We start from the raw sequence: 27,995 nt of genomic DNA, 5'->3' as shown, positions 1-27,995 counted from the left end.
TCCAGGCAATACCTGTGTGCGTGGCACAATTGGGAAGAGGTTAAGAGTCGTGGGTCTCTTGGGCCGGTAAGTATCCATGGTGGCAGATGCTGCAGGGTCCTTGGTGACTGCCGAGGGTGCAACAGAGGATGCCTTTGAAGACTCTTTATCACCGTGGTAACTGTCGGCACCGTCGATAAGCTCCAAATGCAACATCTCTGCCTGAAGCTGGCCAACGGCTCCAAGTTCCACCCTCCCTGACATGCTATTGGTTCCTCGCCTCACGCAGCCCTGCAGAGATTGGAGAGAAAGTGGCATCAGTCAAAGCAAAGAAACAGAGAGAAAGACAGAGAGAGACTGTGTGCACAGGATGAGGAGACTGAGCCGGCCAATTAGAAGCTGCTCTTGTCTTCAGCAACAACACTAATACTGCCAACAGTGGGCTGCTTAAGGAAAAGAACATAGAAAAACTATTTATAGACTCCACTTCACTGAATGATAGTATTTACTTCAAATTTTAGAGTTAGAATGGACACTCCCTTCCCTCTGCTCCTCAGAATACACTGCAATGACCTTTTGTCCCAATTTTATATAGTTGGAGAATTCTCACCTGACCTCTTAGTGTCCTTTCTTTGATGAGACTGAGCTTGCATTCATTTAAAGGTTGTTTCTTTTAAGAAAGATATCATCATGTCTTAACAGAACAGTAATGACTCATGTGTCTATGACGTGCTTATTTGTCACAGAGGCAATTGCAATGGTTGGTTGCTAGGAGCAGCTAATTCAAAGCTGTCATGTTGCTAGAAAAATATATATATAACTGTAATTTGTGCTAATTTTGCATCAGTGCCTACCATTAATATCTGCATATATCTAGCCCAAAGTGGTCCATCCTACTGGTCATCTCTAATACTTTTATAAATAGAAAATTCAAGTGTCTACTTAATTTTTTGTATTTATTTTAATGATAATGGTGTATTTATTTTATTAATTTATTTTTTGTCATTACTACATTTCTTCTTGACCCATTCAGTTAAATGACATAACTCCTACTTCATGAATCATTTTTATTTTTATTAATTACTTTTTTACTCCACAGAAATACTGTATCTGACAGCTTATAGAAGGTTGGATAAGTCATTGTTTTTGGCTGATTTTAGTTTAGTTTATTTTTTAAAACGCCATTTAGAAAGGTCTAAAGTTATTGTGATCCATGTGGACAGCTTGAAAATATAACAAACCAAGCAAGTATTTTGGCCAATATGAAAAAACTAAACAAACTACAAAAACAATAAAAAATAAAATAAAATAAACAAACTAGCCAAACAAGCACAGGCAGTTAGCTTATTTGCCTACCCCCCAACCAAAAAATAAATAAATAAGAAAAAAGGAAACCAGATGTGAGTGGGGTAATAGAGGCGAATGCTTTATATTTAACTCAATCTAGAACAAATCAACTTTCATACACGGACTGTCTGATATTTTGAAAAAAATGTTTTCACCCTTAATAAAATTTTAAGCTGAGGCACATTTTTAGAGCAAAAGTAACTACTAATGTTTTGGCCAAAGACCAAGGAGAACCTTTGTTTCTGATACGAGGCTCACTTTATTTAAGCATTTCTGCCTAAATCAAAACAACTTGCACACATGACCTTTATGTCAACTGACACATTAGGTCAAAGGGCAATGAGACAGGGAAGTCTGCTTCAGTTACCATCAGGCCACCAAGCACAAACAGCACCAACTCATCCAACTGGCTTCGACATCGACTCACTGATAAGCCCATTATAGTCTTTAACTCTCTCTTTGCTTCCCATGCAAAGTCCAGTCACTTAATTCAAAAGATACAGAATACTATGCTATCTTCAATCGCATTAATTCTAAAATGTCAAATGAATTTCAGAAGCTTCAAATATGTCGCTACAGCTGAAGTCTGAGATCAATCAAAACTGCTTTGACATTAACTCACATTTCACTAATTCTAAAAAAAAACAAGATTTAAAAACATTTTGGAGCCAACATTGTTTGTTATACATTATAAATATATTTTTTTATTTATTTAAAATGCAGCAAAGTGCTAAACAGAATGTCTTTACACACACAGGCAGTAAGCTAATTCACAACAGGTGTACAGAGTGGAGGTTAATCCACTTCTATTGCCTTCAAGCACATTTGTATGCAGTGGGATACTCACCCAGGATATCCAGAGGCCTCTTTCTCTTAAAAAGAAAGAAGCCTGTGTGTATAAGAGCAGGCGACTAAAAAGCCATTAACCTTTGAACTGCAATTAGATGCTTTAAGTCAGTATTTGTCCTCAAGTAACTTTAGAAAACTTCACATTATTCTTAGTATCATTATTTAAAAGTAAATTAAATGTAGGATGCGTAGTCAAAACACCACCGTAGTGTGTCATTAAACAAAAGATTTTAACAAAAATATTTAACATGTTCTGTCCATGATTTGAACAGGAATTTAAATAATACAAGTTACATGGGGCTCCATACAGCTATTTATATTGCTTTGATAATAACAAACAATTTGTATTAAACTGACAAAAAAAAAGACAGGGTAAAATACTTACATATAAATGTGTTTTGTTTATATTCTTAGATTTTAATATTTAATTTCTTCCACAAACTGTGCAAATTCACATACATTATTTGTCCAACAATCTTCTTTATCCATCTAACATTCTTCCATTCACTCATAAAACCAACCATTTCCATCTCACCCATCAATATATCTTTTAAGTACCAATTTGTGAATTCATTTATATGTTCATCGATTTATTCATCCATCCTGCCCATTGTTTTCTGTAAGCATTTTCCCATCTGTCAGTCTATCATTCATCTATTCTATCTATTCATCATCAACCCATCCATCAGTCTGCACATTTATCACCTGCCTATTAATACATCCTTCTATCAATCCAGATTCATCAGTCCATTGATCTGTTTGTCCTGATCTTCTTGTCCACTAATTATTCATTCATAAGCCCATACTAACCATCTAACCTCAATCCATCCATTCCAAATGCACCTTTAAATAACTCATATGTGCTAAGTCAATCATTTAGACTTTTCCTCCCACTGACAGCCATCCTATCTTTTTTTTTTCTCCTTTAGTCCATCCCCTCTCCTGTGCTTTTCATCTTTTCACCCACTAAAAAAAAGTCAATATTTAGTAAAGCAGTTGGCTCTTCTGTTGCATGTCTTTTTATGGCAGCAAGTTATCACCGGCCCCTTTAACTGAGCCCTGCCTCCTGTTGCTAAGAGACAAGGGGCTCGGTGGCTACAGCAAAACTGCTGCCCCGAAGATCTCTCTCTCCCGATCAAAGCAGTCCGAGCAGGGAAAACAGAACAAACAGGTCAAACAGAACACCACAGGACAATGCAAAATTATCTCAAAACTGAAGCTGATCTCAAAAATCAAGCAAAAAATAAAAAATAAAATAAAATCAAAGTGTCAAACAAAGATTAGATTTATCAGATTTTGAAGGTCAATGTTCCAAAAAATTGGAATTATTTAAAAACTTGGTTTTATACAATAACCACACACACAAACAAAGCAAAATTACAGAAATGTTTGGCATATTTCTCCCACCGACTTTCATGCCAGTGTTTTTGACTAAGATCGTCTTATGAGAAATGGCAGAGTTGCAATTGTTCTGGTTCAATCTTGAAAATAATGTGCAATCTCATGCAATATTGCAATACGTGATCTCACATGATGTGTGAGCATTTGGGTATGTGTTGTGACTGACTGTTGGCTTCTACCACACTAAATTTTAGCTTAGTCTCTATACAATTCACCGAGGTATAGACATTTTTGTTTATGCTAAGGTGGATTAGCTGTGGTGGCTGTCTTGAATTGGGGTGACTCCAAAAGTTAATCAGTCATTGATGTACAGCCGAAAATAAGTTTTTTGAGAGCTTCACTAAAACCTGTCCAGTGGTTCATGAGATATTTACAGACAAACAAGGTTAATGCCAACAGTTATTGTTAAGGTTTTCAACAGAGATTTTGCACTATGTGTTGCGCTCAAAGTTTGTGTTGGAGAGCATGCACTGCTTCTACCACCCCAAACTTCAGCTCAATACCCATAAAAACAGCTGATTTACAGCAACTATGGTGTTTTCAAAAGTCAGTAGGTTTTGGCAGCCAACTTGAAATGAGTTTAGTTCAAATGTGATTCAGTTGCAGAGGTACATAAATGCAATTATTGTTTTCTGAAAGTTTCAGTAACATCTGTTCAGTGGTTCATGAGATATTTCACCAACAAACAAACAGAACATCACAGGAAAATGCTAAATTATCTCAGTTAATTTTAAAAGGTAATGGCAAAATTTTATACACAGATTCCTTGCAGTCTGTTAGCATTTAAAGTATAAGTTGTGGAACAGTCTCAGATACTACCACACCAAACTTTAGCTTAATATCTGTAATATCGGTTTGCTAAGATTTTGCTAATGGTAAAGACAAACGAACAAACACACAGACACAAGCGAAAACATTATTCACTTTAGGGGGCAGGCAATAATTATTTAAAAGTGGTGTTTAAATTTTTGAATGGATCAAAAGTATCCTTTACCATATTTCAAAGCTCCTAAAGCAGCAGGAACCGCCGGATTTAAGAACAGACTGTGGTTTTCTTCAGCATACAATGAGATTTAGATTATTTATCTAAACTTCAGGTAATATCTCAACAGGCTGCAACTTTTGGAGACTAGTTGGAAAAAAAAGGCATTCACAAAGTAGTCTCCAAAGGGTCTCAAACTAGTTGCTGGGGTTCACATTTTCCCTCCAAAGAGTCACATAGGCATTCAGAGGTTACAATAAAGCCAACCAAAGCTGAAAAGAACTGAATACCTTTCAGAGACCTCTGAATATTAACCATGTCGGCAAAAAAACAGTTGTCTTAAACTTACATAAGCAACAGCCTAAATGATTGTGAACATGCAAAAACAAAACAAAACACTTTTCTAGTGTCCATTTGGGTCGATTCCGCAGATTCCGCTTCACTGTTACCATGTGTGGAGTAGATGACGTGAGCAGTATCCATGAAAGCAATGTGTGCTTCTGTGTGTGTGTGTGTGTGTGCAACAACACTGAATGTATTTTCAGCTTGGTCACGTGCAGAGGGTAAGAGAAGGTCTGTTGCCATGGAAATAGGCCTGCTTATCTTTCCTATATATTATACTTCAAGAGTTTTGATTAATCATTTTGAACTGAGTACCACAGAGAGTGTAACGTGCGGGTATATATATACATATATATATGAATATATATATATATATATGTATATACATACACCATACACACACATCACACATACATACATAAATGTGTGTGTGTGCTTGCGTATGTGTGTAAGTATGTAATGCACTCATAGGTTTCCTTTGTCTTTTGTTTACTTTTCACTAGTCTGATGGAGTAGGTGCCAGGGTGGGAGGTGCTCATATATGTCAGCTGTTGGCTTAAAATAAAAGAAAAACATTTGCAACAATCACTCAATGTAAAAAAATGAACAAACAAAGAAACATTGTTATTTTAGGGGAAAGAGAGTTTTGATTAAAAATAACATTACAAGTGGTCTGCAGAACATCAGAAAAACTGCTAAATTACATATAAATAAATAATATATATATGACAAACATTTGCACAAACTTGAATTTAAAAAACAATAATTTTGAACAAAAGTCAGATGTCAAAAATATGTTTTTTATTACTTTGTTTTCACAGCTATAAATAATACAGAAAATGTTATTCAGTTGAAACAGAAAAAGGTCCTAAATGTATGATGTAAAGTTTTTCTTTTTCATTTTATTGACCATGGAGAGAAACCTAATTTGAATTTTTTAAGCGGTTGTGACAACAGATAAAACTAAGAGTAAGAATAAAAGCTCTCATTGCTTCTGATAAGGCACATCTGTGTGTCAACTCTGTTTCAATGTGTTTCTGCAGTCACTTACATGTAAGTGCCCGTTTTCACTGACCCCACCCTGACATTTCACTCTCCCCAACCCTTCACACACGACAAATGACTCCTCATCAAATCCATTCACTCTTACATGTATGCATGGAAGCACTCTCCTCTCCCACTCTGCCCCTGAGTGGCTGTGGTGATGATGATACATGTTGTCATCTCATCTCTCTGAGGAACGTTAAATCTCTTTATGGTTTTGTCTGGAATTGTGCAGCTCCATATTATCCCTTCATGACAATAGCCATGTGCACTCTGATTTAATTTTCTTTAGTCTTCTGGTCACATAAACAACATTTTATTCCTATTTTTCTTTTTTATAAAAAAAAGCTTTAAAGAAAGAACTACAGGACCAATAGTGCATGTGCATTTCATCTCATCAAAGAAATTACAAAGAGTTGCTAAATTAAACAGACTAAAACAAATTTTGAAATAAGCATTTATCTTTTAGCATGCAGCGTAAGTTCACTGTCTGGTAATACTTTTTGGAATATTTTGCTGGCAACAAAATTGAAATTTGTTTGTATTTTTTTTATATGTCTGACACATGAATGTTTATGTATTTCAAGAAAATGACTCTTATAGATTGTAATATTTACAGAACACCCTCACCCACCTCCTGGTGACCCTGCTGTGGCCTTTGGGTGAAATTGACCTGAATTTACAAGGGCTTCTCTATTTTGTTTCTCTCTCTTTTGAGGGCTTCAGAAGGGTTAAGTCAGAAACCATGGCTGCCTGCAGTATGTGATGCTCCTTTCTTTTCGCTGTGAATGACTGACGAAGGTACATTCTGAATCTCCCCTTGGATGCTGAGCTCACTGATGAGGTCGCGACTGGAGAGTCTAAGTCCCAATGAACCCATTCACATATTTTTATTTTTGTGTTACTCTTGTCAGATGGCAAAATAAGGCTGGAATTTTGATTGCAAGCTGCTCATTCACACTACCATGACAGAACTGCTGCTCTCGTTTAGTAAAACCCTTATTTTATAGCCACAGAATCATCTGATAATTTCACATGCTAAAGATGTGCATACCATCATTTAGTATATACATTTACAAATGCAGGGACCACCAAAACAAACAAACAAATAAACACAAAATGGGAACAAAACAACACATGTATTACTTTGTAATCCACAGCCTCCTCACACTAAAGTAGCAGCTCTCCTGAACGAGCCGAGTAAAAACAAGCACAGATATTCTGAATATAAGGAAATGTAAGGCTGCTAAAGGTGGAATCTCACTGGGCTGCCACTAGTTGGGGAACAGTGTCCGCGAGGGACTCTCCAGAATGTCTGTCGACATTCACAAGGGTTCTCATATTTCCTCGCTTGAGTCACAGAGACTCACAGCCCTTGTTGCTTGAAACTTGAAAAAGCTAAACAAAATGTGTGTGACAACTTTTCTTACATATTAGTGACAGAGTCATCGCAGGTGTCTCAAACTCATCTGAAGAGTGCAAGTAATGTATTTTGAACCCGCCATTGGAGCTCTCCTCTGACAGAAAACATGCCTGGGTGTAAAAAAATTCACACTGATGATAAATAATATGTAATTTTAAAAAAACAACAACAAAAAAAAGTGGTCTAAGTCTGTAAATTTTATTTCAAAGGGGTACTGTAGTAGATTAAATCATAAATGTGATTCTAACATTTATGAAGAAGGGTTAGAATCTATATTTTAATGCATTGTGATACAGACATGAATGATTCTGAATTGATTTTTAGATGTCCAAAAACCATTATTTTTTAATATTACGTCCTGGAAGAAGGCCGAACTCCGAAGTGTGCAGCGTGCACACAACAAACATTAGACACAGACAGCACCTTCTGCACTGAAAGCCAGAGTTTGGAAGTACTTTGGCTTCTCCTAAGTTATAGGGATTTTTTTGTTCTGTTTTGTATTTTGACAAGAGCAACACTGCAATCAAGCTGTGTACACACTGGAAGTTGCTTCTCCTTCTAACTGTTATATCTGGACTGGGATTGTTGGTGACTAGTTGGGCGAACGGAGTCTGCAGAATGTACTGAAACATTTGCAACATGGTAAAATACGGACAGAAGTTGGCAACAACTGGACCAAAAACAAAGTTGTAGAAACACAGAAGAAAGAATGCACAGACAGCCATTGCCACATAATCTTATGTCACCATGTGCAACATTTTGACACCTTTGTTCATTCACTTCCCAAAATCTTATTTAAAATCTTATTTAAAATCTTATTTATTTAAAAGTGGTTTTATAATTCCACTACTATGTTGTTTCTTTTAGACCCGAGGGATATGATACTAAGCTCAGGATTTTGCTGCATCACAGCCTTCTGAATCATATTCATATCAAATCATGATGTGCCCTAAGATTCCCACCCTCAGTACATAGAAGATAAATGTATGATGTGGGAGGACAGAGCCAGTCAAATATACATGGCCTAGAATAAAGTTTTGCAAGCCATGTACTCAAAAATAAGTTATTTGCAAATTGGCTGCTCAAAAAGTGACCAAACTGCTCGCCTGTTACAAACAATTTTCTTGCAACAATGTGTCAAGTTTGAGTTGCTAACTAGACTCCAACAGTTGCAGTCCAGCGACATACTACTATAAAGAATGGTTATTTTTCTTTGTAAGTCTAAGACCCCTATCAGCAAATGGTGACACAGAAAATTTAGCAGTTCTGGTTTTCAGCCATGACAATCTGAGACAACTTATCTTATCCAGCAGATTGATTATACACTTCTATTATTATACACTTCTGTATGTGTTATCAATAAGGTTTTCCAAACCTTACACTGGTACTGCATACTTCTCATGTTTGTGTAAAGTACTTAAAGAATGATAAAAGTGTGTGTAAAGTACTGTGACTGTCTTAAAGTGACAAAAACAACACCTCACACTGTGGTGATTCTGGAGGTTTGGTGTTTTTGGTACTTCCTGGTGGGCCGTCTCGACAGCTGATTGGCAGCTCCTCGTCACTCCCTCTACACCTGTGGCAGATCAGGCTCATCAGAAGGCAGCTGGTACTTAAGGCCGTGGTGGGAACCAGACCAGCGCTGGAGCATTGTTTTGCCTCTCTGGTAATGTGTTAAGCTTCTTGTGAATTACGAGCTTTTATAGTGAACCCTTTCTGAGCTTTTTGTATTTTTTCGTGCCTCTACCTACCTAGGACTACCCAGTCTGGTCTGCTGTGGACACCTGCCTCGGAGATAAGTTACCTATCTGTTTGCCTGTGCCTGTCTGCCTGCCTCGTGAGGGATACTTACCTACTGCCTCCTGGAAAATTTGCCAACCTGTTACTGGAAAATACCTACCTTTGGACTCACCTCCGTGCCGTGGATCATCCTTCGCACAGTAAGGCCTCCCACCTGTGGATATAATACTTACCTGCCTTCCTCACCAAGGAAATACTTACCACGTCCTCTGCTTCCAGGTTCCTGGTTCCTGTAATTATTCCTGCTCCCGATTCACTGTAAAATAAACTCACTTCCTATTATCTTGGTCTCCCGTGTCTGTCTGACGCCGAGCTGCTCATTTTAGAATATTTACGAATCCTGACACACACACCCTTTTCCACTAGTAAGTTTGAAAAAATGAACACAATGTTGCAACTCCTTGTATTTGGATTTATGTCGAAACGTTTCAGTAAGTTGTCCAAATAAATTAAGTGCAAGTAAAGTAAAAGTACCCTCAGTTTCAAATTTTGACTTTAAACCCAACAACATCGGAGAAAATAGCATGCTTATATGTAAGTGTAAAGGTAAAAGTAATTGCTTCAGACCTTGAAAGAACTATTTTTTTCTCAGTGTGTGAGTAAAATCAGTGTTGTTTCTGTTTATGAGTACTTCTCCATGTGAATCGTTGTAATAGATAATAGCAAATATTTGAAAAGGGAAAAAAAAATTAAGTTGTTCCCAGTTTTGCATCTACAGGTACCACCATGAGCACCTGTGTTTTGTTTGACAAGAGTAAAAAAAAAAAGATCACACAGCTGCACAACGACAAGCTGCATTCTACGGAATATGACTGGCAGCGAAACAAAAGCTAGAGTACACAACGTATGATCAACACGTAGGCAGGAACAATGAAAAGCACAAAGATTACTGAGACCAAACCCAGAGCTTACTATTTCTAAGGAAAAACCTGTCACCCAAACCTTTGGCTAAAATAGACTTTGATACATTTAACACAAATGTTAGACAGTTGAATTTACAGTCTAAGTGTGCAGACATACTATGAACAATAATGGCTTGTGGTTTCTGGTGTCACAGCTTCCTTGTTTGCTATTATAAAACCCATATTGAATTTTGATCTTTGCAAGGTCCCCGGGGGAGTGTGAGTCATCAGCGTTCACACACTTACACACCTCTAGCAGAAAGCGCTCACTTTTAGTAGTCTGAGCTATAATTAGCTCCCAGGATAGGATAAGGAAAAGTAGTGAAAGAGAACGGGCTTCTGAGCCTCACAGTATTCCCAGTGGTGTGTTGTATTTTTCTGCCGCTCAGGCCTCAGTAAAAGATCAAATAAGAGTCACAACAAATGGCACTGAAAAAAGCCCCTCAACCCCCCTGTTGCCTAGGATACTGGAGGAGAGCTGAATGGAGCAGGAAGTGATGATGGTTTCAGTGGGAACAGAGCATGAGGGATCTGACAGAATAATAAGTGTACTATTGGCTATTCTTTCCTTCCACACAGCTCTCTCTCTAATGGCTGTATTTAACACTTGCTTCCACGCTTAGTTTACTGTCAATATTTTCCGCCAGCAGTTCAGTTATTTGATACCTTTCAACCAACAACCTTTAGTTGATTATTTAAGTAGCCAAAATAGAGCACCACAGTCACATCCAATGAGACTCAAAGGTTTTTCTTTTCTTTCTGCTTGTGTCACTCCTCTGCATCTAGTTAGTAACCTCTGCACAAAGAAAGGTGAATGCAGCAGCAGTTCAGGTCAAAACACTAAAAAGAAGAAACTATGCTCAGATTAGCTTCAACTGTGTGTGTCACTGGCAGGCAGCAAAGCAGTATAAAACTGTTTAGTACTAAAAGCCTACTATTCCTCGAAGGTATGCATATCTCCAGACACCTTTTATACCAGATAATTAGACTAAGATTTTTTATGGTGAGAGGGATTGACATTATAGCTGTTGAAGTCAAACCCTGAAAAAAGGTGTTATGAGCAATCTCATGTGATACCATAAAATGTCATACTCAGAGCAGAGTGTGTGTTATGAATGACTCTCAGCCACAACCACACCAAACCTTAGTTCAATATCTGTAAAACTAACTGAATTATAGCTAATTTTGTATTTTCTAAGGTCAGTAGGCTGTAGTAGCCACCTTGACTTTGGTTGGCTCCATAAGTTTTTCATAAGTCATAAGTTCTGAAACGCTTATTGAAATCTTTGACGTATTTCATATGATATTTTGCTAATTTGACAGAGATGACATCAGTAATTAATCGCAGATGTTTAAATAAAGATCCAGATCCTGTTGTTAGCCTTCAGAATATGTGTTAGTGATCCATCTCAGCTACTACCACACACATTCTTAGCTCAATATCTGTAAAATTGCCATTGAGGTATATAGCTATTTTTGTGTTTTTGGGTTGTTGTTTTTTGTTTTGTTTTGTTTTTTTAGGTCAGTTGGCTGTGGTGGCCACCTTGAATTAACTTTACTGCAAAAGTTAATCACATGTAGATGTTCATCCTATGATTACTTTCTGCCAGTAAGCCTTTCAGGGGCAGACAATAAAAATGAGCATCACCATAGAGACTGAAGATGTTGAGGCAGATTTACCAGGTTGGGTAATTTAGAAAGGGCATGGAAATAATAAATACTGCCAGTGGGAGAGTCCAGTTCTGCTAATTTAGTCCCAATATTGTAATGTACACACACAAGCACAACCAGCGTATATTATTAATGACTACAATAAGCTGTTGATAATCAGAAGCCAGTATTTTATTTTATTTTTTTCTAACACATACAGCTTGTTCTGGCTACAACACAAAAATGGGCCTCATCACCTATTCAGGTATTAGAAACAAAGTGTTGCATGAAAAATGAAGACATACGTATGTGAGTTGTGAAATCTAGAGAACCTCATTGGGGGCCATCTTACCTTTATATCTGGGCCATTGCAGTTGAGACTGATCCCTCGCTCGTCAGTGATCTCCGTAATCTCTGACAGGTCATCGTCCTCAAACTCATCCAGACTGATATCATGCGTCAACCTGGTTGAAGGGCAGGAGGGAGATGAGGAAAACAAGAAGGAAAAGAAAATGGCAATCCTTTAGTGTTTGTTGGCAACTGAATTGTAACTCTGAGTGATACACAAACAGTGAATCCTTCATATCTTGAAATATGAGTGGAATTTCACTTTTAAAGTTGTGTAGTTTTGCCAGTAATTGCTTTTTGTCAACATTTTACAATTTAGAAGACTTTTTTAACTGTTTCTAAAAAAAAAGAATAAAATAAAAAAAAAATTGGAAAATCATGAGAAAAAAGTTCTAATTGACAACAACTACACATTTTCTTGGACATATACTTTAAGTTTTAATGCATAATGGCAAAAAAAAGCCATAATGCAATTATTAATGGAAATTATTAATTACATTCTTAATCTTGACTTGCAAATGTTGTTATTTTGTTACAAAGTGTTCCACTGAAATTTGTGCATCAGTCCACCTGATCAGCACATGTAGTCAGTCCAAAGGTTTACTAAACTCCCAGTGGACTGATCCATTCAGCAGCATCAGCACATTTATATTCGCACAGCAATACGGACATCGTTAAGTTGAGAAAACAGCAGCAAACTAAACAAACTTATTAGCTAACGTAGCATTGTTTCTTTCATTATTGGTTTGACATATTCTAAGGGCAGGACTCAGTGGGCCTTACCATTAATCTGCCCTTGTCTTCATCCTCTGTGTAAAATGATTGATGTCCTGGCTGATAGGTACTAACTACTAATAACTATTTGACAGAACATTACTTCAAAATATCCATACGATCCTTTTAAGGCAATACCTTCCCCTGCTGACAAATGCTTTATCCTCCATTAAGAAAGAAAACTTCTCCCTTGAGGGTTTACCCCTGTCATAGCCTGGCTCACTGAAAGGAAAGCTCCCATCTGCTGTGTTCAGGTTATAAACACTGAGACTTACCAGTTTAGGTGCTGCCTCATATTTTAGCTGATTGCATGCATCTTTATAAATGATGTGCATGTAATTTTCTTTCATAAAAAAAGAATAAAAAATGTTACTGTAGAATCTAATTAGACAGTTTGTGTCTGTTTTTTTAAAGAAAGAAAAAGAGAAGAGCACGTTAAAAAAAAACACCTAAACTATTTATATTTATTCTTATTGATAGTGTCACTGATGAGCAACGTATAGCCTTTATGTGTTTTGAACTAGTACTAAAAAAGTCAGACACTGATAAAGGAAAAGAAAAACAAAACAAAACAAAAATATGTGGCTATGGCACCATCTAACGTTTTTATCTTGACTGACTTGCAGTTGGAAAACTGAAAACGTGGGAGGGATGGTTGCAAAAATAGGATGCCCTTTTTTTCAATATTACCTAATACACAAAGCTTAAATAAAATGGACTAAAGGAAAGAAACAGCTGCATCAGAATGCATGGCTCAGCCACATATGTGACATCTCATTGTGACCCTAAATTGTTGATGTTGACTGATAACTGAAGCTTTACACAAGGACAAAAATACAACCATCAACCATCATAGGTGAACAAGAGGTTGGACAAAGTTCTGTGACCATCCAAGCTTGAGAAAAGTGTAAATAAAGGCAAGGGATAAAATGCAATGGGGGGAGGAGAAAATTAAAAGCTGGGAGATAAACTGCCTGGACAGGACAGTGTGACCCCTTTAGCGAAGTGAATTGTGGGTAAGGTGGATGTAGACACCAGAGAAAGGCAATCAAGTGTAAAATACAGGGTAAACGACACTGTCCCTTATAACAGCTCGGAGAACACAGGAAATTCTGAAGGGCAAACAGTGGTGATCAGACTCATTGATGAAAGTCATAAACCTTGCTGATCACCCAGTCCTCTTTTGAGTTTTTTATCTTTAAAAAGTCTTCATAAGTCACCCCACCTTCTGAAACAAAAGTGAGCAAATTAACAGTGACAAAGTATCAAAATAAAGATCCACTGATGATGGATAAGCATGATCTGCAATTTGACTCAAAATAGCCTCTTCTGTAGTACTAGATCTTCATTAGACAGCTGGTCACACAAATTCACTATGCACTATTTCCAGTGTGAATAGTTAATTTGTTGAGAAATCACATTTTGCCTTCTAGTAAGTAAAAATGATTAAACCAAATGATTAAGAGTAAAGATGATCAAAGATTTGAATTATATTTGCTTGAAAGTGCATCAGGGCTCTTAGAAGGAAATGCCACATGGTCCCACATAATTCTGACTCTTGCTAGACCTAAACATTTGCTCCTCTTACATTCCAGACATAACCTGTAGTACAGATGAAACAAAGATTACGTCCAACACACAAACAATCATAAACAAATTTCCCCTAACACAAAGTAGAAAGGTCTGGAATAGTTACTCAACAGATAACCTGATCAGATCGACTGTTGAGCAGAGCAAGCTCTCAGAAATCCTTTATTTTCTGATCAATTATAAAATATAATCAGGAACTCATTGTAGCATAGCATATTTTACTCAGTAATGGAAACCCAATCCAGAAACTTGAAATACATTTATGGTGTTTCAATTACAGCATGTTAATGACACATAAAAGGCTACCAAAACAAAGTCAGTTTTGACAACTCAGTATGACCAGGCAGAAAATTAAAGTACATTATGTAGCCTGCATATTAGTAAAATAGACAGAGGTTCCCACTAATATGAGCTGCCAATTAAGATTAGCTGTCTGGTTTATGAAATTGACAACAATAATATTATTACTAGTTTTTATTATTAATTTATTACTTGTCATGTGTAGAGTTATGACCTGTCTGTTGGTGCCATCCTCACATACCGAGTGTGTATGTTAGTTGAATCTTACCAGTAGAGTCATCTACTTTATTAAAATGTCCAAGAAACCACATATAGGTTATCTGAAAATTTAAAATAATTTTCTGAGATGATTTATTTTTTTAGCATATCTGATCTTTCTCTAACTTAAACTCCAATTCAAATAAATAATGGGACTATAAAGAGTCTAGGATCCCTGATATGGATCCTGAAAATGAACATATAAAACAGAATATAACAATCAAATAGGAGTTGAAAATGGGACAAGTTGAGTGTCCATCATTTGCATTGATTGACTTGCTGTGGTATTACTGCTGTAATATTACTACGTGGTCATTCTTTGGCTAAGATCCCATTTTCAAAATGCCCCCTGGCATTCTCTGCTAATAGATTATGTTGTAAGAGACATCAGATGACAACAACACTGCAGGACTGATGTTTCAGTTTGTATCACTGTGGATTTGAGGTAATTTGGTGCATTTTACTGACAGTGGGAGGCAACAGGGCAGCCAACTGGCACTTTTGTGTCTTCATGGTGTGCATGTCTGTGTGTATTAACAAAGGACGGTATGACCTTTTACTCAGGACATGATGAGCCCAAAACAGCTTGTTTGTCCTTAACTGAATACAGATTTCACTCCCACAGCATCAACAAAACGATCATTATTCAAAGCTTACTCACAAATGTAAATTTATTTTGCTTGAAAATATCACACAAGGTCATTTAGTATCCATGCAAATAAAGGCTTTTACTTTTTCCTAAATTTATTTTTTTTCTTGCTACAACAGCATTTTTTTTTTTTCGCTATTTATAATAAGTAAAATGTTAAGTGACTTTGTGCACAGTATGGAGTCATAGTCCCCCCCAAAAGAAGAAAACATATATGTATTCTTTGAAGGAATGCATATTGCCAATCACCTTTCATGCCCAAATTTTTAACAAAAATAAATAAATAAAAAATTTAATGATATTAAAGGACAAAGTTTTAGCTGTCTTCGCAAAATCCTGTGAATTGTATTAGAGCTCAAAGTACGGGCTGGGAATGACTTTCATCTGCTACCACAACAAAATTAGCTCAATGTCTGTAAAAAATGTAACAAAGTTATAGTCATTTCTGTCTTGGCTAAAGCTGATTAGCCGCGCAGGCCATCTAGCATGGGACTGAATCCGAATCCTAATCAGTTGTAGATGTACATCCCACGATTTCTTTCTGAGAGTTTCACTAAAATATGGCCAGTAGTTCACAAGATATTTAGTGAGATATGAGAGGCAGACAGTGTTCACTGTAACAGTTGCTGCAAATGTTGTATGCAAATATGTTAGACAATTAGAGTATGCATCATGAATGACTCACATCTACTATCACACCAAAATTTAGCACAATATCTAAAGTTATAGCCATTTTTGTATTGGCTAAGGTCAATTTGCTCTGGTGGCCATAGTGAATCACAGTGACTCCAAAAGTGAATCAGCTGTAAATGTACATCCACTTTCTAAAAGTTTGATTAAATTCTGTCCAGTGGTCCAAGAGATATTTTGCTAATACTACAGACAAACAAACTCACTTACAAACACAGGCAAAAACACGGTCATACTCTGAGGCAAAGGGTAACTAAATGACAGATATGCCATCATGTGCTAGAAAGAGAAAATGCATGCTGGACACAATATTGAAGACTTTTCTGGATATCTTTTGCCAAGTAAAAAACCTACTTAGACAAGCATCTGTTTTTATCCGTTACATTCACACACAACATGGCATTTGCATTTTATATATATTCTCTTTCAAGCCTTCTACCCCACATCTTTTACTGATAATGTGCATGTTGCATGCTTCTGCTCCTACAAGAGATTGCAAGAACTGCATGCTGACAGTCATTCATTAGTTTTGCCCTCCTGCAAGGACAGGACATGAAGCATGATCAGGATCTGAACCGTCCTTGCAGCTTCAACATGTCTGGATTAAAAAAAAAAAAAAACATTCATCAGCCCCTGTGTCAAAACAAACTATTTAGACACTCAGTTGTGAACATATGGCTTATTCTGCAACAGGACTGTTATCATATTACACATATGCAAACTTAAAATGTTACATTTGTTCACTTATGTGCCTTCTCTGGTCCTTTTCTTCAACAAATAAATGTTTACCTGTGCATGTTCTCTTTCTCTTCCACAAACATAAATGTACACATGGCTATATGCATCCAGTCTCCTTCAACGGCTTGCCTGCCTAAGCTTTAATATGCAAGGAGGTGGTATAAAACAAGAAGAGGGCATATAAGCAGCAACACACTCACAAGGTCACACACAGCCACGCTGCTCCTCACCAGTAAGGTAATAAAAATGATGCCCTACCATTTTTCCCACTGGTCCTCCATCCAACCCTCTCCTCCTTCCCCTCTTGAGTCCATCCTGTGCATGAGGAGGGCATCCACAGCCAGAAGAAGAGAAAGATGAGAAGGAGCAAGATTAGAAAGTGAAGGAGGGAGGGAGAGAAGGAGGAGCGAACAGGAAGAGAGCCGGAGGAAAGGGAGGAGGGGTACAGCTCATCCGGGTCGATGAGCGAGGAGTCCGACTCAAAGCATCGCTGCTGCCGCTCATCCGGAGGGGAGGGAGATGGACAGGGCAATTGTTTTGAAGCTGTGGAGCTGAAGCTGCTAGAATGGAGTAGTGTTATATAACCTACCCTGTGCTGTGTGCATCCGATTTACTACACCACCGCAGAAAACTGCTTGGGTTAGCAGATTATAGAAGGACACGGGAAGCCCCAACAAGAAATAAAAAAAAGAACACCAGTACCAGAGGAAACGCCCTGTCCATGGCTTTCTCTCAGCTAAATAGTGTCACATTAAATTATTAATGAGGCCCACTGATCATACAAGTCTTATCTTCCCTTTTCTTTTTTTGGGTCATCTATCAACAGAATATTTCGTCTTATTACTATTCATCACTTTAGTGCTTTCCAAAGGTATGGCTATAGGTATGGCAAATGAAAAAACAACAACAACAGTTTACAGTTTATCCAGACTGCACAGCAAACTATCCATTTCAACAGAACAGACTGGAAGGTTTTAGTCACTTTCAGGTGTTTTGCTCAATAATAATAATTATTTTCTTCATAGACTAAAATATTCCATGTATCACCAGCAAATGCAGATCGTTTTTAGTGAAATTTCTATAAATGTTTCAGAGTCAAGAAGTGTCTATCTTATTTAATACAAATAAAAAGGCACAGATCTGTCCAAGCTGAATGGTAGTATATATCAAAACAAAAGTCAAAAGATCAAAACACTTAATGCTTATAGTTCTGGTACTAAAGCTCAAATCCTACTCCTCAAATATTCAGGATTTTAGGTTTAAAAAATCTGCACACCTGCAAGACAGGATAGTATATTGAGACTTATCTGGTACGGATGCACCAAATACAGATACCAGTACTGAGTATTGGTCTGATGTGAGTGTAATCATACTTGTACTCATAAAATAATTCCAATACCACTTTACGCCAGAGTGACAATCAAGCCTCAGTTGAGCAGCTGGTGCTAGAGGAGAAGCAATGTCAGCAGTCTAGAGGTTTTTTTTTATTATTATTATTTTTGAGTTGTAGTTGTTGGTGGTACAGTTGCAGTTAGTTGAGCTGTAGTTGTTGGTGCCACGGTTGTAGTTGTAGAGGCTTGAGTTGTTGTTGGAACTAGAGTTGTAGTTGTTGGTGGTAATGCACCATAAAGTAAAGTAAAGACAAAAGTAAACCAGATTGCAAATAATGCTCAGAAAAGTTGTTAAGAAGAGGGACAAAATTAGGTGCTTAAAATACACACAGTTTGATGAAGTGCCTAAAGAGCCAACACAATGCTGAGTTGAAAGAGTTCGCGAATAGCAGTGGGAAACAGTTGCAGTGTGGCTGATGCAGTGGCAGTCAGACAGAAAATATGTGGACATTTAAAACATTCCACCTTATCTTACTCCTAAGATATCCAGAAGAAGCTCAACCAGCAAATTAAAAGATGCCAACAGGATGCTACAGTCTCTTACTGAGCAGAAGAGGCCTTGGGAAGATACTCATCTGAGCATGAGCTTCCTGTTAATCTTACCACTCACCAATGGGTGCTTTCGAAAAAGACTATTGATGTCCTGACTCTTTTTAAGGAGTTAACACAAAAAGTAAGCTCCTCTGATTTCCAAAGTAATTGTAAGAAGTGAAATGACATTTATTAGTCCTTGTATCAGTATTCAGTATCGGGAAACACTGAAATGTACTGAAAAAAACAGGATTTGAAAAAATGTGGTACTGGTGCATCCCTAATATCTGGGAAAGAGTATGAAAGTAGTTCTGTTAATATTGCAATCCAAATCACCTATTGCCTCCATCAATCTGAAGTGAAATAGGTTTGGAACCATAAACATAATTTCTAGATCAACCAAGCCAAGAAGTCTGGAACAGAATCTTGGCAAGACAGCCAAGATTAAGCTCACATTTAGAAATGGAAAACAATCCACTCTAAACTGCCATGGTTCCAAAAAGGAACTATGAATCACATTATAAGAAACTGTCCTATATTGTGGTTATTTCAGAATCCCCTCATAAATACCATCTCTAAACATGGTAACTCAATATTTGGGGATGTCTGTCTGTAGGCACAAGTCTAGTAAAAGTTCAAAAAATAAACAAAAAGCAAAAACATATGGCGTAATTTATGAAGCTATTTAACCAAACTGATGATAGGATTCAAAGCATGTTGCTGAGAAAAGGGAAAAGTGACTTTGGAGAAACTTCATGAAAAATGCATCCCTCCAAATCCAAACTGACAGCTTCACCGAATATGATGGGAAAATGATTTATGTAATAATTCCCAATCCACAGACCATCTGTCATGGTTTGGAGGTTTGTGGACTTTGCTATAGTTTGGTTTGCTTTCCCTGGTTTGAATTTCTGTTTTCCTCTATGGTTGCCCTTTAGGTAACTGTATATTTCAGCGTTCCCGTTGACTTTCTGCCAGTGTTTTCAGTTTCTTTGCCACTGCTGTTTTGTTACAGTTCACCACTATATGTCTCCCTCAGATATCCTTGTTGTTCAGTTCCACACACCTGTGTTCCATCTGTAGTCAGCTCACCTGCCTCTGCTCAGTAACCACTCCTCCCAGCACGTTGATTTTACTCAGCTTTTGTCAGATGCCCAGTAGTTCCAATAAAACTAGTCCTGGTCACCTTTTCCCCCTCCTCTAAATGTTTTGTTCCCTTTGCCTGTCTGGACTTTCTTTGTCTTCATCAAATCACTTTTAATCTATATCAATTTACCTGCAGCTTTTGAGTCCAACACACCACAGATCATTACAACATCAATACATGTATGTTCCTATCTTATCGCTTTTTAATTACTGTTTACTCTCTAATTTGGTTAGTCATGTATCTCTACCTATTTCTTGTGTCAAAGTTCTTGGACATCAATATATGATTATAGCCAAAAATGTACTATATACATACAGTGAAATTATTATTTGACAAGTAACTAAGTATGAATGATTTCAATAACACAATATAAAGCACTTTGTGGGACATAAAACAAAGTTTGAAAGGTATAATATAAGTTTGTGTTGGTCTGACCACTCACATTGCAGGCCTTCTTGTATTCAGTCACTGGGTTTTATAGCAGCCTCTCTGAACAAAAGCTTGTGATTTTATCAGACACCACACTGACATCAACTATGGGCCTGCTCTGTTACTGAGAAAGGCCCAGTCAGCTGAACAGGACAGAAAGTTAAAGACTCAGGAATACTATCCAAAACTGGAACAAGAAAAGAATAATAAGAATAATGATAAAAAAAAGAAAATATAATTCATCAAAGTCTTAAATCAAAATGTAAACAGAAGCAATGAGTGGAAAAGAAAAGTTAGGAAGTAAATTTCATACACAGAAAAGCTGTAAGAAAGCACAGCAAAGGATGTCAAAATGACTGAATTATTAAAAATATGCATTCTTGTTTTCTTCTTTTCCTTTTCTTTCAGAAAGAAATGCCGACAAAAAGGGGGCATGCGGTGTATACACAGAGAGGCAGTGCCATCAGCTGTAACGTGTCTTGTCAGCAGAATTAGGAGACGGCAGTAAATAATCAGCAGAGAGGAACTGCAACCCGTGCATTTACTGTCCACGACGTCAGCTTTAACTGAGCGAAATTCAAATCAGATCAATTTACATCCCTGCTCAGTTTTAGAGAAAACACAGCCGGACAACAACAAGCTAGTCCTCTAGACCCCGCTCAACACACACACTACCAGGACAAATAGAACAACAACAAGAAAACAAACAAACAAACAAACAAAAAACAACAGCTACTCTTTCTTCTCCACAATCAATACAAAACAGAGTTACCGGGGATGGAAATATGAATCTGGAGAATTTATTACGCATTCCTTGTTTCTCATCAGCCTTAAACCCATCCTTTTCACCATCCACATCCTGGGAATCCATCTGCCTGAACAGATCTCATCAGCAGAACCACAGAAGCAGCAGGCTAAAAGATGAAAGTTGGAATGATGGAACCGGTGGATCAGAAGGAGCAATCATAAAAAAAGCGGCTCCTGTTTGAATGTGTGCAGCATGAGATACATTTGACCTATTTTATAAGATAATTAAAGATTCAATGCACACTGTAGCCAAACTCCCATCTACAAATCGTATGTCAGACTCTCTGTTTTAAACCTGTCTCCTCATAAAGTTCTGGTAACTCCTAAACCCAACTATAGGGCTTTTATTACATAATCAGCTCCACTGAAAAAAAATCACATTTTTATTATTCCTTCATTAAGTAAGCAAACTATTGCGATCAGTCATTTCTCTTAAACTTCTTTGTTGTTTCAAATCAGACATTCAAAATTTATTTAGAGGGCATCTAAATTCAGAAAATTGAAATTTTCCAACATGGATGATCAATCACCTTTGCAAATTTGGATGTGTTAAGTGTACCATGCAGTTCTACTACTGCTCTCTTCAACCTGCAACAGGTTGTAGTTCAGGTTTTCTGCAACGTTAAGGAGAAAAAATAAAAATAAAAATGGAAAAAGTGTAGGAGTACACCCTTTTGCACCGGACTGTAAAGTTTTCTCAGAATGTTTTCAACCAGCTTTCTTGGTGATGACATACATTTTCAGTGACTTATGCAAAAAAAAAATTGGTTTCATTTTGGACAACTAGTAATCTGCAAAAGCAAAGTCTAATCTCCTTAATCTCCAACCATAAGCCCATTTGAATTTTAAGTAGCAACCTCTCAAACGGACAGCACTGAGAAGTTTGCAGTTCCCTTTTTCTACCACCATACCTCCAATCTCGTAATGCTGTTTATGTCAGAGGGCATGTCATGACTGCCTCAATAATAAGAGGAATCTGTAGCTCTCAGGAAAAAAAAAAGCTAATTTTTTTTTTCAGTTGAGCTGAGCATCAAAAACCTGTCTTGTGTAGACAGATCTAACTTTTGGTGTTGAGAAAAACAAAAACAAGTTGACTGAATTTTTGCTTTATCACACATAATTTATTGTGAAATTCGTTCGTTTTCTAGTCTCAGAAGAGAACCATAACTGTTTGGTATGGAAACTAGTTTTGTGTAGTGACAAAATGTTAAAACTTATTTTTTGTATAAATGATAACAAACACAGTTACGTTAGATTTTAGTGACCTATTACTCTTACTGTTAAACTTATTTTTTACCTTCAAAACTGAAATCTGTTGTGCTCATACAGCTTGACTTTGGCGACTCAAACTGTGATCGTATCAAAAATGCTTTGACAAACTCTTCCCATGTTTCTGCCACTAAATGTCTCAACAAAGATGTGTAATGACAGCAGCAGACTGGCTGTCTCTTTTTGAACTATAGTAAGTATGGAAGAAATGGCAGGCAGGCAGGCGACAGAAAACTAACCCGTCGACATATGGCTGCTTTGGGACTGAGCCAATCCTGTGTTTGTTATTTGGCCTCCTTTCTCATCAGGCGCAGCACTAAAATATTCTACTTATATCAAGTTATATCAAGTTAAAAAGTTTTTATTAGTAATTAAACTTGATTGCATCTGTGATATTATGGTTTGAGTCTGACTTTTATTTCATGTAACTGCTTTCTTGTGATATTCCATTTTTATTCATTAAAAATAAGCACATTAAGATAGGCAGCTGTTTTATTCCTTAAACTGATATTGTGTCAATATTGGATTTCTGGTAACTGGAGATTGTGGAGCTTTGAGGCAAAGTTCGAAATCATTTATCCAATTTTTTTTTTTTGTAGTTGGACAATAAACTGTACTGGAGCCACTGTGTGAAAAGCCTGCATCGTAATGGTTATAAATACGCCTTTTTGCTGCAGAGACATGGATGGACAGAGTCAGTGTGTATGTGCGTTGCCATCTCACTGGGGAATATTGATCAAAGGCCTTCCTCACTAAATGATCACAGCTTCTCATCAGGCAGCGCTGCAATAAATAAAGATATGTGAGTACAGAGAAGCATCTGCGGCATGCAGCCACATTAATTTCTGCAAATCTGGACAAGAAAAGGCCCATGCATCTGCAGATCCAGGACACACAATTTACTAATTTAAAAACGTAATAAGATTAAAAAAAATCCACTGGCTGTATGAACATTGTAGTCCTTCGATTATGCAATCATATTGTTTGATCCACCACTATGGCATCTTAAATATTATAAGTTCTGCATTTGTCTCAATGTGGGTTTTTTCTTTCAATTTGATACAGCAAAACTTCAAAGTTGCTTGGATTTTTCTGTCACACACTACATCCAATGAAAATCAATAAATAAATGGTATTTACATGTCAGCACCCAAAGCTAAAGCTGCTGTGTTCAAAGACTCTAAGGATTTGGGGGTTAGAGCCGATTAAGGAGAGGAGAAAAATAAAAAAAAAAGTAGGTCGACGTATGCTCTGTAGGTGCAGCAAAGCACCTACGGTGTGTGCTCCCACTGGGGAGCAGACACGCCCCAAAACAACAAGACAAGACAACACAACGCGTTCAAGCCGGGGAGCTTAAAGGAAAACCGGCGCTGCAGCGGCTCCGAGCAGCCAGCATCAGCATCCCTCACACCCGCAGAGCCGCGGTGGATCCTCCCTCCCTACAGCCTCCCTCACCTGGAGTTGACCTGGAAGCTGCGGCCGGACGGAGGGCTGCTCTTCCTCTTCTCTCTGTCCGCCATGCCGCCCCGATGTCATTTCTCCTCGCGCGCCGCTGCTGCCGCCCGGTCGGCACAGACACCTGAGAGGTGCGGCGACGCTGCGATAAGATGGTGCCTTCGCGGGCTGTGGGAAAAATGGGCATTTGCTTCTCTTTTCTTTTAAACTTGCAAAAATAAAATGTGCTCTTGGTTTATTCCTATTCCATTGGGAAAGCAACAGCCAGACCCAACCGGTTGAAATAATAAATAAGCTATATTTATTTATTTATTTTTATTATCAGAGAGACGCAAAATGTTCTACAGCTTTGGTCATCAACTGGTGGCTCACTGACCACTTCCAGTTCACTGGGGGGCTGTTTCTGGCCAGAGAAAAAAAGATGCTACAACTTTTATATATATATATATATATATAAGCTCAAGAAATACAAAGGGCTGAAAGAGGAAATAGAGAAGTTGTGGAAAGTCGAGGCCTCAGTGGTACCAGTGGTCATCAGAGCACTCGGTGCTGCGACCCCCAAACTCCAAACTGGAAGAATGGCTCCAACAAGTCCCAGGAACAACCTCAGAGATCTCTGTCCAGACGAGTGCAGTCCTAGGGACAGCAAAGATACTTTGTAGAACCCTCAACCTCCCAGGCCTCTGGTAGAGGATCTGAGTTTGAAACGAAAGTGGAACCGCCCATGTGGCGAGATGGAAGGTGTTATATTCCCCACAGTGACTTGTGCAGACAGGCACCAGGTTCTTTGTGACCCTGTGCAGAGAAAAGCAGGTAAAGGAAACAAATAAAACTTTGGAATATGATGAAAACAGGGCAGAGGTTCTATTGTTAAAATATTAGACTCAAAAGAGAGTGCAGGAGAGAGGTTTAGGTTTAGTATTCAATAATTTTATTCATCAACATATATCTCATTACAGATTCAAATGCTGTTTTTTTTTAGCTACATTTTGAGCTACAGCACTAATGAGCAGTGTAGACCATTAGTCAATCTCTCCATAGCTCTCCCTCCTGAATGTTGATGTCTTACACCCCCCCCCCCCACACACACACACACAAATTCTAAAACTTTAAATCTGTGAATATGTATTACATTGTAGGCATTGGTATGTCTACATAACATAAGAATTTAAGATCATATTCATTTAAAGAAAATGATATATAACTTGATCCCCTTTTAATCCTCCTTTTGATCCTGTTTGAATACAGCAGCTAATTATCACAACTTCTTAAGATGTAAATTAACTTCTGACCAAAAAAGACTCACAGGTTGAGTGAGGAGTTCAAATGATAGCTTTTTTGTGTTTGTTTTTTTAAATGGAGAATCTCTGAATTTTCTATCACACATTGGTTACATACTTTTACTTTTACTGAAATATGTCTCTTTTCAGTTTGAATAATATATGCCATTTTTACCAAAATGTAAAACATGACTCAGAAAGATAGAATCTGAAACATGGATGTAAAACCTAAATGGGTGAGGTGGGGGGTCGTATTGGTACTGAACCAGCGGGCTTATATTGGTGTTAAGCATTGGACTAGAATAACGTAAGATTTTTGACCCATTCCTCAGATCAGTTTAGCTGTGCTGTGTATAGCAGACAGATTTATGCAGTTATTTATGATTAACAGTTTTTTTATTATTATTCCTAAAAGCAAGAAGTTGAGAATAAAAGCTGCAGGATTTGTTCAGATAGTGGAAAAAAAAATAAAAAAAATAAAAATCTGGTTTCTTTGAATGAAGAGTTGTATGTTCTGTAACATCCAGCAGAGGTCAGTACTGTAAAAAGAAATACAACCTTTCCTTAGAAACAAAACCTGGAATAACTTCTATTACATGACATGTTAGCAAAGAACCAGTATTTTACTGGATCTAGCCCAAAAGACACACTTTATTCCATTTCTTTAGCTGGATTTTTGAGAAATGCCAAAGACAACACAGTTTGATATTTTAGCACTAAACAGTTATTAGCTAAAAACATGACTTCTTCTAACCTTCCTTTGTCCACTTTACTTCTTTATTTTCCTAGGATTTTTTTGTGTTGCTGAAACATGCCAAATGTGATCACTCTGTGTTGTTGTACATCTATTAGTTGCTTTTATATTTAGTTTTACTTAAATCTTTGCACTTAGAACTTTCTTGTTAGAAGACAGCTTTGTTTTGTAGTTCACAGTTCACTTTTGGTTGACATTATTTGTTGTTATTTTTAGGTGTTCCAGGTTATCCATCTATTCATCCTTTTAAGCTTATTATTTGTGGTCAGGTCATGAAGACAACAAGTTTAAGAATCCAAGCATCCCTTTCCCCAGCAACACTTACCATTTCCTCCTGGGGGATCCTAGGCGTTCCCAGAGCAGATAGAATATTCAATCCCTCCAGCCAGCTCTGGGTCTGCCCTGAGGTCTCCTCCCAGTGGGATGTGCCCACATAACCTCTAAAGGGAGGCAACTAGGAGGCATCCTAATCAGATGTCCAAACCCCCCTTAACTGACTCCTACCAATATGTTGGAGCCCCTCACCGTACAGAGACTCTAACCTATAGAGGAAGCTCAGCTACTTGTTTTTTTTTTTTTTTTTTCTGTCGTGAGCCACATATCACAAACCAGTCAACTGAGAGCTTTGACTTTCAGCTCAGCTCTTTTTCTTTCACTGTGACAGACCGAACCAACGTCCTCAGTTCTGCTGTCAAGGACCCAATCTGTCAATCCATCTCCCACCCCATGCTACCATCACTCATGAATATGAGTCCCAGATATTTGAGGCAGAGACTCACCCTCCAACCTGGAGGCAGCGTTCCACCTTTCATTTGCTTGAGAAGCTGGATCACTAATGGCATATCAACTATAAAATGTGGTGCATTCCACAACCCTGAACAAAAGCAAGGGTAAAGAAAATAGATAAATGCTTTCTAGAACTATTTAAGAGTTTTTTGTTTGTTTGTTTGTTTTACTATTTGTAAAAATACAAACGTAACTGGACTGCAGTTGTTGATTAAGATCCAATTTTTGATTACACTTTACTTCTGGAAATAAGGTTGGTGGATATGTCAAGCCCCAACAACAAATAATAGTGTTTTAATCCCAACAATATTAGACTCATTAAGGCTGATCAAGAAAACCACAAATACTAAGAGTTTTGTAAATGAATAAATAAAATAAATGTAGGCCTATATTTACACTAGTTGTTATAGTAAACAATAATTTCTGATCCCTTATTTGTTTTCTTTGCCTTCCTCTGGGACTCTTCTCCGGGTTTCCCAAGAGAGGAAAAATAGAGGATGGCAAAAAGGAGGTTGGTGGAAAATGAGCAAGCCAGGTAAGCATTAGAAGTGAGTGGAAAGATGAGCATTATTTGCTCTCCAGGACGAATCCAGTGAGTGGTTGTTGGCTTGGGGAACAGTTCAAGAATCTGTTACTTCATTTAGGTGATTGGGCTGTTGGAGAAACTTGTTTTATTTATTTTCTAAATCACTCTTAACATTAAAACTGAACTGCTTATATTATGTTTATTCTAAGACAAAAACATTTTAATTGCTATGCTCCAAAATTCCATGATGTCGCTCTGTCAGTCGTTGATGCCGTTTGACTCAAGTTCCTTTTCTGAGTGTATGTGGTAATTTTAGTTTGTACTAAATCTAAATACTCCACTGAAATGGTCATTTCCTTTTTATTTTGCAATCCATACCTAAAAAAATAACTTAAACTTAAACAAACAAACAAGCAAAAAAAACTTAAGTGGAAAAAAACTGCCTGCACTAGCTGCATAACAACTTGGAGTTCAACCTCTTTGCCTGAACGGACTCTCCCTCGAAGCTCTAGGGTCTAGACCAGAGTCAACCCTGATAACTTATTCATGCAATG

General features: G+C 37.5%; 1 protein-coding gene across 2 annotated transcripts in view; it reads right to left on the bottom strand.

The window, feature by feature from the left end:
- The window catches only part of LOC108234805 (C-Jun-amino-terminal kinase-interacting protein 1), a 48,064-nt gene extending 23,850 nt beyond the window's left edge, over nt 1–24,214 (bottom strand). The window contains exons 1-3 of one of the 2 annotated variants that reach the window (XM_017414287.3): nt 24,096–24,214; nt 12,072–12,183; nt 13–270 (exon numbers count right to left, since the gene is read on the bottom strand). In XM_017414287.3, the coding sequence (XP_017269776.1) occupies nt 13–270; nt 12,072–12,183; nt 24,096–24,160 (435 nt within the window). In that variant the 5' untranslated portion in view covers nt 24,161–24,214. Of the gene's footprint in view, nt 1–12; nt 271–12,071; nt 12,184–17,324; nt 17,567–24,095 lie in introns of those variants that run through there. The other variant, XM_025005526.2, reaches the window with a different exon arrangement.
- Between the last annotated feature and the right edge of the window lie 3,781 nt (nt 24,215–27,995).

The sequence above is a fragment of the Kryptolebias marmoratus genome, linkage group LG15 (genome assembly GCF_001649575.2).
Source record: "Kryptolebias marmoratus isolate JLee-2015 linkage group LG15, ASM164957v2, whole genome shotgun sequence".
NCBI lineage: Eukaryota > Metazoa > Chordata > Actinopteri > Cyprinodontiformes > Rivulidae > Kryptolebias > Kryptolebias marmoratus.
This window is presented reverse-complemented; position numbering and strand designations above follow the sequence as displayed.